Source organism: Arachis hypogaea, chromosome 4, assembly GCF_003086295.3.
Source record: "Arachis hypogaea cultivar Tifrunner chromosome 4, arahy.Tifrunner.gnm2.J5K5, whole genome shotgun sequence".
Classification (NCBI taxonomy): domain Eukaryota; kingdom Viridiplantae; phylum Streptophyta; class Magnoliopsida; order Fabales; family Fabaceae; genus Arachis; species Arachis hypogaea.
Genome location: NC_092039.1, coordinates 116,284,679 through 116,297,673, shown reverse-complemented (window position 1 = coordinate 116,297,673; position 12,995 = coordinate 116,284,679). Strand labels below are relative to the sequence as shown.

The 12,995-nt window shown below is 39.9% G+C and overlaps 1 protein-coding gene across 1 annotated transcript; it reads left to right on the top strand.

The window, feature by feature from the left end:
- Positions 1-1,165: 1,165 nt before the first annotated feature.
- LOC112794433 (uncharacterized) lies at positions 1,166-2,401 on the top strand. The gene is made up of 2 exons (XM_025836454.3): positions 1,166-1,772; positions 2,192-2,401. Exons 1-2 carry the CDS (start codon positions 1,454-1,456, stop codon positions 2,299-2,301), a joined length of 429 nt encoding a protein of 142 aa, XP_025692239.1. The 5' UTR covers positions 1,166-1,453; the 3' UTR covers positions 2,302-2,401.
- Positions 2,402-12,995: the final 10,594 nt, after the last annotated feature.

The following is a 12,995-nucleotide window of genomic DNA, read 5'->3' as shown; positions in this document are numbered from 1 at the left end:
TTTCTTGTAAAATAATCTATAATAATTTTATTATTATTATTATTATTATTATTATTATTGAGTGACTATATATATATATATATATATATATATATATATATATATATATAAAATAATTTAATGAATAAATTTATTATTATTTTTGTCTAAAAAATACAAAAAATATAGTACAATATTATTGTGCAATTAATAATAATTATTATTTTATGTTATTTTATTTTTGGACGGAAGACTATTATCTCTAACAGGACAAACGTTGGGATTGATTTGTACATTAGTTTTTTTTGGACTAAAATGTCCGTTTTTAAAATCTTTGGGGACTGATTTGGGTAATTACACTGTCGAAAAATAAATGGGAGCCACTCACATAAAGACGCTGAAAACGTCTTTTTATAAAGATGTTTTTTAATAATTAAAATTTAATACATATAATTAATTAAATCGTGTTATTTTTGTCAGAATTAGGCTAGACAAATTGATTTGACCGAAAAATGGTGAATCAAATCTTGAACTGGTATAAATTAATATTATTTTTTTATAGAAAATAACTACAATACCCTATTATAAAAAAATGACTAAAATACTTCTATTATATATATTAATTTTGAGAATCCTAAATTTTAGTCCTTTATTTTTCTATCGTAGGGTTAGAATTTAGAATTTTTAAAATTAAGATATATAATAAGAATATTTTAATCATTTTCTATAATAAGGGTATTGTAGTTATTTTTTATAAAAAATAATATTAATTTAGACTAGTTTAAATTTACAATTTTTTTGGTTAAATAAATTTGTCTAACCTAATTTTGACAAAAATAACATGATTTAATCGATTATATATGTTAAATTTTAATTATTAAAAGATGTTTTAGACGTCTTTATCTGAGTGGCTCCCAAAATAAATTAGGGACTAATTTGTCTGCTGGAATAAAACTTTGAAGACTAATCTGTATATTAATTTTTATTAAGGAATAAAATCCTAGTGACTGGTTTGGATAATTACTCAATTTGAACCTACGCATTACTGTGAGAGCGAAAGCCAGAGACACGTTGGGAAATGGGCATGGCAGGTGCCACTTCCAATTGCAAAGCTTCAAACTTGAAATCAAATTTCCGAACTTTCTAACACTCTCTGTATGAAATGTGCTTCCTTTTTTTTTGAAGCATCTCAAAACACACAAACTTTACGGAAAAAGGCCACACGTCTTCATCATTTCATCGTCTTTTTTTTCGTTTCAAAACAACCTTAGAATTGGTCCCTCCCTATAATACTAGTATCACATTTCTCCTCTTCCTTTGCTCCTTCCATGTCCAAACCTATGTTACTGGGACCTGGTGAATCTTATCTAGGTCAGTGGTGAAGTGAGTGGTGACTACCCCTTTTGTCTTTTCATATATATAAGCTTGTGTTGTGTGTGGGAAGTGAAAGAGAATTCGTAATTAGCTGTTAAAGATGAGTGTTTTGTGTAAGAAGAGTGAAGAATTTCGGAAGAAGAGAGATGGGTTGGTTAAGAAAGAGTCGTTAACTGATTCCACTGCTGAGTCAAGAGAAAGCAGTTTCAGTGGATCAAATTCAAGTTCCTCATGTTCATCAAATGAAGAAGCAAAAGCAGCAAAAGGGTCTTCTTCTCCATCTCCACCTGCTCCTCCTCTTGGATGGCCTATTCTGAAAGCTGCAGTTTCCAAGTGTGGGAAATCTGATGAAAAAGATAATGATCAAGAACATCATTTGGATGACACAAAATTTAGTAGTATTGGTTCAAAAGTGTCAGGTCAGTTTCTCGTTATTTTAGAAATCTGTCTTGTTTAATGATATCAGAACTATAAAAGGGGTTGATGTGCTTGAATTTTCAAAAGTATAACGATGACAACGCTTTTATTTTTATTTTTTTTCGGTTTAATTATTCATTGGAATCTAATAATCCCTTTATATGTCGGTTTAGTTGTAGTTTTTTTTTTTGGTGACGGTTTAGTTGTAGTTTATTCTCCTAAATCATTTTTCTACCTATCAATTTTCAAATAAGGAATTTTTTTACTGTTTGTTCTGTTTTTAAGATAATAAATGTATTTCACTTTTACCTTATTTAGTAGGAAGCAGAAGAACTATTAAGAAGATGATTTAGGATGATATATGATTATTGTTAGTAGGTTTGTTAATTTAATTACTTTATTTCCTTTCAAATTGGAGCAGATGCTGAAATGAGTTGCTTGGTGAAGACATGTCAGGTTCTGGGAAAGGGGTTTGTTCTGACTAAGGTAAAATTATTTACCCATTTCTTTAGAATTCAAACTTATTATTAACCTGAATCTTTGATAAGCTTTTTCTACGGTGAAGAATTGCGTATGTTTGGTATGATGTGTTGGAAAATGATTCAATAGAGTTAAATGGAAATGGAATGAGGTGGGTAAAATATTGAGTTTAAAATCTATATGTTTTCTTCTTTGTTTGGATTTTGATCCCAATGAAAAAATCTGGATAGGATCTCCTATTTCTAAGGCCTTGATTTTAGGCTTCAAGATTAAGTACTACTTTATTCATATTAACTTCCTTCAATATCTTCGTTATGTCTGTCCATTTTACTACTTTAACGCGTACGCCTCACTACAATATTGCATTTGAATTTTGGTTTTACATTTAAACTTATATTTTTGAGAGTCTTTTGTTTTAATTAAAAACTATCTAAATTTACATAATACAAAAAGATAAAAAAATTTAGAATGAAATTTTATAACTAAAATTTGAAAATGAAATCTTTTAATTTTTATCCATAATGTAATATAAATTAAATTGACACGTTCTATCTTAAAAGGTAAAGCTTACATAATGCCTTCTGAGAATCTTTTGCTTTAATTAAAACTATCTACATTTAGTCATTTACATAATACAAAAAGATAAAAAAAGAATCTTAGAATGAAATTTAAAAATAAAATCTTTTAATTTTTATCCATAATGTAATATAAATCAAATTAACACACTTTATTTTAGAAAGTGAAACTTACATAAATAAATACTATATCTAAAAATAGGAAACCAAAAAAGAAGAAGAAATAGGAAACCAAGAAGAATGAATGGCGAGCAATCAGATTCTGCAATGATGAATCTGTTGGATATCATAGACCCGTGGGATATGATAGACTTTGATGCCGATGAACCACCGCAGTTTCAGTTTGAGTCTCCGCCTCTGCCTGAGCCCGTTTGGAATGGGGACGAAAACAAGATTGTTGGTGCCAATGTAGGTGATTCTCAGCCCCAGCTGTGTGCCATGGACGTGAGTGGTAATCAACCACCTCAGCCAGTTATTGATGAGTGTTTGATAGAACACTATTGTGGAAGCCCATTATCTGGTTATCAACCACTTCCTCAGTCATGTGCCATTGACGTCTGTGGTAATCAACCACTTCAGCTACCGTCTCAGCCTCAGCTTCAGCCTTGGTTTTGGCCACTTCAGTCTGAACCTCAGCCGTGTGCCATTGATGTGTGTGGTAATCAACCACCTCAGCTACCATCTCAGCCTCAGCTTCAGCCTTGGTCTTGGCCACTTCAGTCTGAACCTTAGCCGTGTGCCATTGACATGTGTGGTAATCAACCACCACAGCTACCATCTCAGCCTCAGCCTTGGTCTTGGACACTTCAGTCTGAGCCTCATCCGTGTGCCATTGACATGTGTGGTAATCAACCTACTCAGCTACTGTCTCAGCCTTAGCTTCAGCTTTGGTCTCGGCCTCGGCCTCAATCTCAGACGGATATAGTAAGGACGGTGACGGATGAGTTTTTCGCTGACACGTGTGGTTATCTACCACCTCAGCCTCAGCCTCAGACTGAGTGGGATAGGAGGAACATGTTAGAGCTGATTCTCGATGTTGGTGGTCATCAACCACTTCAACCTCAACCTCCGGTCTGAACTTGGAAGGAGAACAAAGCCTTTGAGTAGGTTATTACCAATTGTTTTCAGGATGCTATCCACAACAGCTGGGAGGCCGTGGCTACTCGTCTCTTAGGCAGGACCCCGGCACAGCTGCAAGAACGCTTTCAGAAGCTGATGAACGACATCAATGCCATCCATAACGGTTATCCTACAAACACACCTCTCAATGCTGTATCTGATAACATGATCACCATGATGGAACACAACCCTCTCTGCATCCCCATCATCAATGCAACACCATCACCACCACCACCATCACTGCCTTATTCAGGTCGGTATTCTCAATATTTTCATTCTCTTCTTATTTTGCAAGGTTTATTTCTCGTATTCTTTCTTTCTTTTTATTTAATTATTCTATATTTCCTTTTTCCTATCAGTTTTAGGGCAAATCACAAAAATAAACTAAAAAGAGGAGTAAATTACACCGTTCAACCAAAATAAAAAATGTTACATGGATCTTCTAAAACCACCATTTTATGTAATTCGAATGAGTCAAATTCGAATTAAAAAAATCAATAGTAATTCGAATTAGGCCAATTCGATTTAGTTGGGTTGCTAGTAATTCTAATTAAGCCAATTCGAATTATACATGTTTGCAGTCGTAGTGTAGTTCGAATTAGAGTGATTCGAATTATGCATGAATGTAACTTATGGTAGTTCAAATGGGAGGGATACCAATTATGAAAGCATGTAGCGAAGGATAGTTCAAATAGATAAATTCGAATTATGCATGAGTATGTTCGAAGTTTTTTGCTTCGAATTATCAAGCCACCCACGTAAATTCTACGACATAAATTTAATCCATACAATTATTTTAATACACTAATAATTATATCTATATTGAGTCAAAGCTAAATTAGTTAGATAATATGAGTCTATGAACAAAAATTGCATGTTATAAAGTGTTCATAACCTGGCCCAATGATAAGGCCCAGGACCCAACGAAAGGCCCAATCCAAAGGATTGAGCCTCGCCCTATACCGACCTACTCCTGACGAAGTCGGTTCTCACCACGACTTATCCCAAAGAAGTCAGGGACGAAGATTGGCTGGTAGATAAACACTCATTTTCAAATGAGTAACTGCCCCTAAAATCTCTCTACCCACTTCCAGAAGCCATATCGTAACCTCCCTAAGATAAAAGGACGGTTATACACCCTGAAAAGTGGAACTACTCCAACGGTGGTTATTGGTCCACCACTATAAATACACTGACATCCCTCAGGTATCTCTAGGCCCAATATTCTCTAGACCTGCTTACACCCTTGCTGACTTAGGCATCGGAGTGTCTTTGCAGGTACCACCCCCATTCACTCGTACTCACAAGTCGGACGAAAGCCTAGGAGCGCGATTTTCTTCGAAGGTTTCTCTCCACAAACGATTGGGCCAACCTAACGAGTCAAGCCCATTATCTCCGGTTACTCTACGTAACATTGGCGCCGTTGCCGGGGAGCCGAGAGATCAACCAGTAATGGCGGACAACTCACCAGAAGATGGACATACAGCGTCTGATTCTGAGCAAGAAAATTCAGATACCAGAAACAATGACACAGACCTGACACTTCATCAAGGAACCAGCGACCAGCATGAAGAAGGCACCTCTGGGATCAAAAACCCAAAGGCAAATTCCTCGGAAGGACGAGAATCCGGAAAGGAAGGGCCACCCCATGTAACCGAGCTAATGGGGCTGGTCCACAGCCACCAAGGTCGTCTGGAGCAACTGGAACAGGAACTAGAACGACAACGAGAGGCAGAGCGAAACCTCAGGGAGGAAATAGAACGACGAAAAGAGTTGGAAGAAAAACTCACAAAGCTTGAATCCTCCCTTAAAGGCCGAGACTCCTGCAGCAACCGAGAAGAGTCGCCCTTGGAAGGAGAGGACCCGTTCAGCGAGGACAAAATGAGAGCGAAGGTTCCAAGAAACTTCAAAAGCCCTGATATGAACCTCTATGACGGAACCACTGACCCAAAGCATCATTTAAGCAATTTCAAAAGTCGGATGTATCTGGCTGATGCTTCTGATGCAACGCGTTGCAAGGCTTTTTCGACCACCCTGTCAAAAGCGGCGATGAAGTGGTTCGATAGCCTCCCTCCAAGGTCGGTTACAAGCTTTGAGGACCTCTCAAGAAAATTCCTGATGCGATTCTCCATCCAGAAGGATAAAGTAAAACACGCACCAAGCCTCCTGGGAGTTAAACAGGAGGTCGGGGAACCTCTGCGTGATTACATGGAAAGGTTCAACAAAGCGTGTTTGGAAATTCAAGATCTGCCCACCAGAGGCAGTTATCATGGGATTAGTAAATGGACTTAGGGAAGGACCCTTCTCGCAGTCCATATCAAAAAGGCACCCGACCTCTTTGAGTGATGTATAGGAGAGAGCAGAAAAGTACATTAACATGGAGGAAAATGCCAGACTGAGAGAGTCGAGTTGGTGATCTGGGCACCCTCCCTCGATAAAAGAAAGGGAGAGGGAGCCCAAGAAGAAAGAAGACCTCGGTCTCGACAGATCCAGGAAATATCACTCTTATACTCCTCTAAAGGTTTCTATAGTGGACGTATACAGAGAAATTTGCAATACTAAAAGGTTGCCGCTTCCCAGGCCCATTAAAAATAAAAAAGGGGGGAGTCGCAGCGATTACTGCGAGTACCATAAAATATATGGTTACTCAACAAACGACTGTTACGACCTCAAAAATGTGATAGAAAAGCTGGCTAGAGAAGGTCGACTTGACAGATATCTCATGAAAAGGTCAGACAATCATGGAAGAGAAAGCGAGATGACGCGGATAGAAGAGACCCACCACCACAGACTCCGGAGAGACATATACATATGATCTCAGGTGGATTCGCGGGAGGGGGACTCACCAAGTCCTCTCGCAAGAGACACCTCAAGCGAGTCTACCAGGTCGGGAGCGAATCGCCCGACCTTCCTACCATCTGATTTACAAAGGAGGATGGGCAAGGAGTAATCCTTGGACACAACGATCCAGTGGTGATAACCATGATCCTAGCCAATGTCCATCTCCACAGAACTCTAGTAGATCAAGGAAGCTCGGCGGACATCCTTTTCAAACCCGCATTTGACAAGCTAGGGTTGGATGAGAGAGAGCTAAGAGCCTACCCCGACACCTTATACGGGCTAGGCGACACGCCAATAAAGCCACTGGGATTCTTACCCCTTCATACTACCTTTGGAAAAGGGGAAAAATCCAAAACTCTAAGTATAGACTTCATAGTCATCGACGTAGGGTCAGCATATAATGCCCTAATCGGAAGAGCTACCCTAAATCGACTCGGAGCGGTGGTATCCACCCCCCATCTCTGCATGAAATTCCCGACAACAGCGGGGGTAGCAACGGTGCGGGAAAACCAGAAATTGGCAAGAAAGTGCTACAATGAAAGCTTGAACCTGAGGGGAAAAGGCAAAGAGGTTCACACCATAGAGCTCGGCGGTGCAAGGGCCAAAGAAGAGTTGCGACCACAGCCAGGAGGAAAAACCGAGAAAATACAGGTCGGCAAAGAGGAGGGAAAAAATACCAACATAGGAGCCAACCTAGGGAAAACCCTGAAGTAAGGGTTGACTAAGCTCCTAAAAGACAATTCTGACCTCTTTGCCTGGAAAGCCTCCGACATGCCTGGGATAGATCCCGAGCTTATGTCCCACAAGCTCTCGGTGTATCCAGGATCCCGACCTGTACAACAGCGAAGGCGCAAGCTCGGCCCAGAACGAGCCCTAGTGGTGGAGGAGCAAGTACATGCACTCCTAGAAGCCGGCTTCATCAGAGAAGTTAAATATCCAACATGGCTAGCAAATGTAGTGCTAGTCAAGAAGCAAAACGGCCAATAGAGGATGTGCGTCGACTACACCGACTTAAATAAGGCGTGTCCCAAGGACCCTTATCCACTCCCAAGTATTGATACTCTAGTAGACTCTAGCTCGGGGTATCAATACTTGTCATTCATGGATGCCTACTCGGGATATAATCAAATCCCTATGTATGAGCCAGTCCAAGAGAAAACATCGTTCATCATGCCCCGAGCAAATTTCTGCTATGTGGTCATGCCATTTGGATTAAAAAATGCAGGGGCCACATACCAAAGGCTGATGAACAAGGTGTTCGCCCCCCACCTCGGGAGCTTAATGGAAGTCTATGTAGACGACATGCTAGTAAAAACTAAGGAAGAAGCTGATCTCTTGATAGGCCTCTCGCAAGTCTTCAACACCATAAGGTTGCACGGGATGAGGCTAAATCCCGCAAAGTGTACCTTCGCAGTGGAGGTCGGAAAATTCCTAGGATTTATGCTGACGCAAAGAGGGATTGAAGCCAATCTCGATAAGTGTCAAGCTATACTGGAAATGAAGAGCCCGACTTACTTAAAGGAGGTTCAACAACTAAATGACCGACTTGCAGCCCTCTTCAGGTTCTTGGCAGGATCAGCATTAAAATCCCTTCCACTGTTCTCTTTATTAAGAAAGGGATGCCACTTTGAATGGACTCCAGAATGCGAAGGAGCATTCCAGGAGTTCAAAAGGTTCTTGAGCCAACCTCCAATCCTAACCCGACCTCTAGTTGGGGAAGATCTCGTCATATATCTGTCCGTAGTAGACAAAGCTGTCGCATCAGCCCTGATAAGGGAGGATGAGATCGGACAACATCCAGTATACTTCATCAGCAAAGTTCTACAAGGCCCCGAACTAAGGTACCACAAACTGGAGAAATTTGCTTACTCCTTAGTAATAGCCTTACTGAGGCTACGACCTTACTTTCAAGCTCATACGATAAGAGTCCGAATAAACCAACCCATGAAGCAAATCCTTCAAAAGACGGATGTTGTAGGGAGAATGGTTCAATGGGCAATAGAGCTCTCCGAGTTTGACTTGAAGTATGAAACTCGGACAGCAATCAAAGCCCAATGCCTCACCGACTTCGTAGCAAAATACACGGGAGATCAAGAGGAAAAGCCAACTACATGGGAACTTTACGTAGATGGATCCTCAAACAAGACAGGAAGCGGTGCAGGCATAATACTGGCTGACGAAAGGGGAACCCAAATAGAGGTATCCCTCAAATTTGAATTCCCAGCTTCAAATAATCAGGCAGAATATGAAGCCCTGATTGCAGGATTGAAGCTGGCAGAAGAAGTCGGTGCAACAAAAGTGATGATATACAGTGACTCTCAAGTGGTGACCTCCCAGATAAATGGAGAGTACCAGGCTAAAGACCCGAACATGAAAAGATACTTGGAAAGAACTCTGGAGTACCTCGGGCACTTTGCGGAAACCGAGGTTAAGCACATAACCCGGGATCTCAATAGTAGAGCAGACGCCCTCTCCAAGTTAGCAAGTACTAAGCTAGGAGGGAATAATAGAAGCTTGATCCAGGAAACTCTCCAAGAACCCTTTGTGGTTAAAGTAGAGGACAAACGAGATGTCCTTGAGGTAACTGGGCTAAACCTCGGATGGATGAATCCCTTGGTCGAATACCTAAAATTCGACATCCTCCCCAAAGAGGAAAAAGAGATTAAGAAAATTCGGAGGGAAGCACAACATTACACTCTGGTGAAAAATATCCTTTATAAAAGAGGAATATCAACGCCATTGTTGAAGTGCGTACCGACCTCAAGGACCACTGAAGTACTAGAGAAGGTTTATAATGGGATCTGCGGAAACCATCTCGGAGCCAGGTCGCTAGCTAGGAAAGTAATCCGAGCTGGATTCTACTGGCCGACCTTGCAGAAAGATGCCACAAAATTTGTGAAAAAATGCCAACCATGCCAAATGCACGCAAATTTCCACGTGGCTCCCCCCGATAAGTTCATTAGTATAACTTCTCCATGGCCCTTCGCAAAGTGGGGAATGGATTTGTTAGGTCCTTTTTCCCAGGTGCCAGGATAAGTCAAATACTTAATCGTGGGAATAGATTAGTTCACAAAGTGGATAGAAGCAGAACCATTAGCCACCATCATAGCCCAAAGAAGTCGGAGGTTCCTCTACAAAAATATCATCACAAGGTATGGAATACCTTATTCCATTACTACAGATAACAAAACGCAGTTCACCGACTCCACCTTTAGAAACCTAGTGGCCAGTATAAAGATCAAACACCAGTTCACCTCGGTGGAACATCCCCAAGCAAATGGACAAGCCGAGGCAGCCAACAAAGTCATATTGGCAGGGCTAAAGAAAAAACTACAAGATGCAAAAAGGAGCCTAGACAGAGGAGCTCCCCCAAGTGTTGTGGGCTTACCGGACGACACCACATTCTGCTACTGGAGAAACGCCCTTCCGACTTGTCTATGGTGTAGAAGCTATGATACCAGTGGAAATCAGTGAACAAAGCCCAAGGGTGATCCTCCATGATGAAATCGGGAACATACAGGGGCACAAAGAGGAACTTGATTTGCTCCCCGAAGTCCGAAAGCAAGCCCTGGTGCCGCCAGCCCTGGCACGGGACCTCGCCTTGGCCTCCTGGACTATCTGGTAAGATTCACTGGAATTCTTCTTTGCCATCTCTGTTCAAAACAAATTAATAGTCAGAAGAACAAGTCGGAAGAAACAAAGTCGGAAAACATAAACAAAGTAAAGGCTACCTAATTGTGTCTGGACAAAGGTCGGAGCCCCCTGGAGAAACTTCTTAGTATTCAGATATGGGCCTTCCTCCACACTTCTCGGAGGAACCCCAAAATGGCTGCCTCCACCTCATCCAGGTCATCCAAACCATATTTCTCACAGGGGGAGGCCTCTAGTCAGTACAGAGGAAAGCAAGGGGAAGAACTCTCGTCTAAGAAAAAGGGGTGGTGACCCTCTACGTCTTGAACTTTGAAAAAATAATTTTTGAAGTCATGGAAGGATTCGTCAAAAAGGGTAAAAACTCTCCGACCTTGTATAGCTCGGAAAGACACCCATTGTTGCTTGTTGTTTAGCCCACTGAAGGGCTTGGTCATGTGGAAGAGATAAAAGAAAATCCTCAAGGAAGTCGAAAAGTCTAAAGCGTGACTAATAAACTGGTAGATTTTCAGAAAACCCCAGGAATTAGGGTGAAGTTTGGTAGGAGCAACTCGGCAGTAACATAAGACAGTAATTTCAAAGTCAGAAAATGGAAGAAAAACACCCAAACGGGTAACCATGCTCTCATACATGTAGAAGAAATGAGGAGCCGCTTCAGTAGCCTTCCCGAAGCAAACCCGGTCTTCCGGACCTAAGACCACTAATTCGTACTTCGGCTCATCCTCCTCAGAAGTACAAATTCTGTGGTGAGTGCGAAAGTTGGTAATAAATTCGGCATCAACTAAAGGTTCCTCTCCTAAAACAGTAACATCGACCCATTGAGCAAGAATTTCTATGGAAGACATTTTTCTTTTTCTAAAAAGGATTAGCGAAACCTACAAAGGAAAAAAGAAAAAGATCAAGAACAGGGTCTCTAAGGGGACATGGAATCAAACAGAAGCCTACAGAGTAAACTCCTCTCTCTAAGAAAGTAAAAGCATGCAAACAGAAGCACCTAGTAAAAGAGAAGGGGAGAAAGAACCAACCTTTGCCTGGAAAAAGGTAGAGGAAGATGAAAGCCTTCAAACAAGAATTCCCTACGAACAGATGAGAAGCAAAAAATCGCAGAAACGAAACAACGAAAGAGAGGAAAAATATTTATAAACACGTTAAGGGCATAATGGTAAAAATAGAAGCGGTCATTAATGAGTGCACCGTTACCAAGGTAATCAATCCCTACGCGAACCTCTAACGGACGCGACGTTTGATTAGACGTAACTGTGAAAATCAAAAGCCACGAAAAGTCACGTCGGTTCCCAAGGATCACGTCGGTTCCCTCCCAGGTCAGCTACGACCCCGAGTAGAATACTCGAACCCAAGTCTTAAAAGAAATTGGGCTCGAGTAGGGGCACTGTTCATACCCTGACCCAATGATAAGGTCCAGGACCCAACAAAAGACCCAATCCAAAGGATTGAGCCTCGCGCTATACCGACCTACTCCTGACGAAGTCGGTTCTCACCACGACTTATCCCAAAGAAGTCGGGGACGAAGATTGGCTGGCAGATAAACACTCATTCAAATGAGTAACTGCCCCTAAAATCTCTCTACCCACTTCCAGAAGCGATATCGTAACCTCCCTAAGATAAAAGGACGGTTATACACCCTGAAAAGTGGAACTACTCCAACAGTAGTTATTGGTCTACCACTATAAATACACTGACATCCATCAGGTATCTCTAAGCCCAATACTCTCTAGACCTGCTTACACCCTTGCTGACTTAGGCATCAGAGTGTCTTTGCAGGTACCACCCCCATTCACTCGTACTCACAAGTCGGACGAAAGCCTAGGAGCGCGATTCTCTTCGAAGGTTTCTCTCCACAAACGATTGGGCCAACCTAACGAGTCAAGCCCATTATCTCCGGTTACCCTACGTAATATAAAGTTTAAAATTTTTTATTATATGATAGGTTAGTAACGAGTACATTATAAATTTTCATAGTACTAGTTGTAATAATGTTTAATTTAATAATTGTTATTAAAATTTTAATTGTACTCATTACAAAATAAATAATTACAATAATTTTTTTATAAAACTTTCTTAAAATATACCATGAGTATTATAAAAAGTATTTTGAATCTATTTACATAAATTGACTTTCAAATTTTTATATTACTCATAAAATCTTCTAAAAATTTTCACATTTTATAAAATTATTTACGATGATGATGATGATGATGATGATGATGATGATGATGATGATGATGATGATGATGATGATGATGATGATGATGATGATGTTTAAACATACTTTATTATATTAGGTTAGATAAAAATTAAACTATTTAAATAAATAATTCGATGTTTAGAAGTCAAGCATTAGAATAATTTTTTGAAAAGTATTTAACATATTATAAATTCATAATTATGTAAGTATATAATGGATTTATTTTTTAAATTACGTTTTTAAATTAAATGACTTTTAATATTATTAGATTGTCTTATTTTTAAATCGGTCAATTCATTTTATATGTATATATTATAATTATTTATTTTGTAAGGAATACAACTAAAATTTTAATA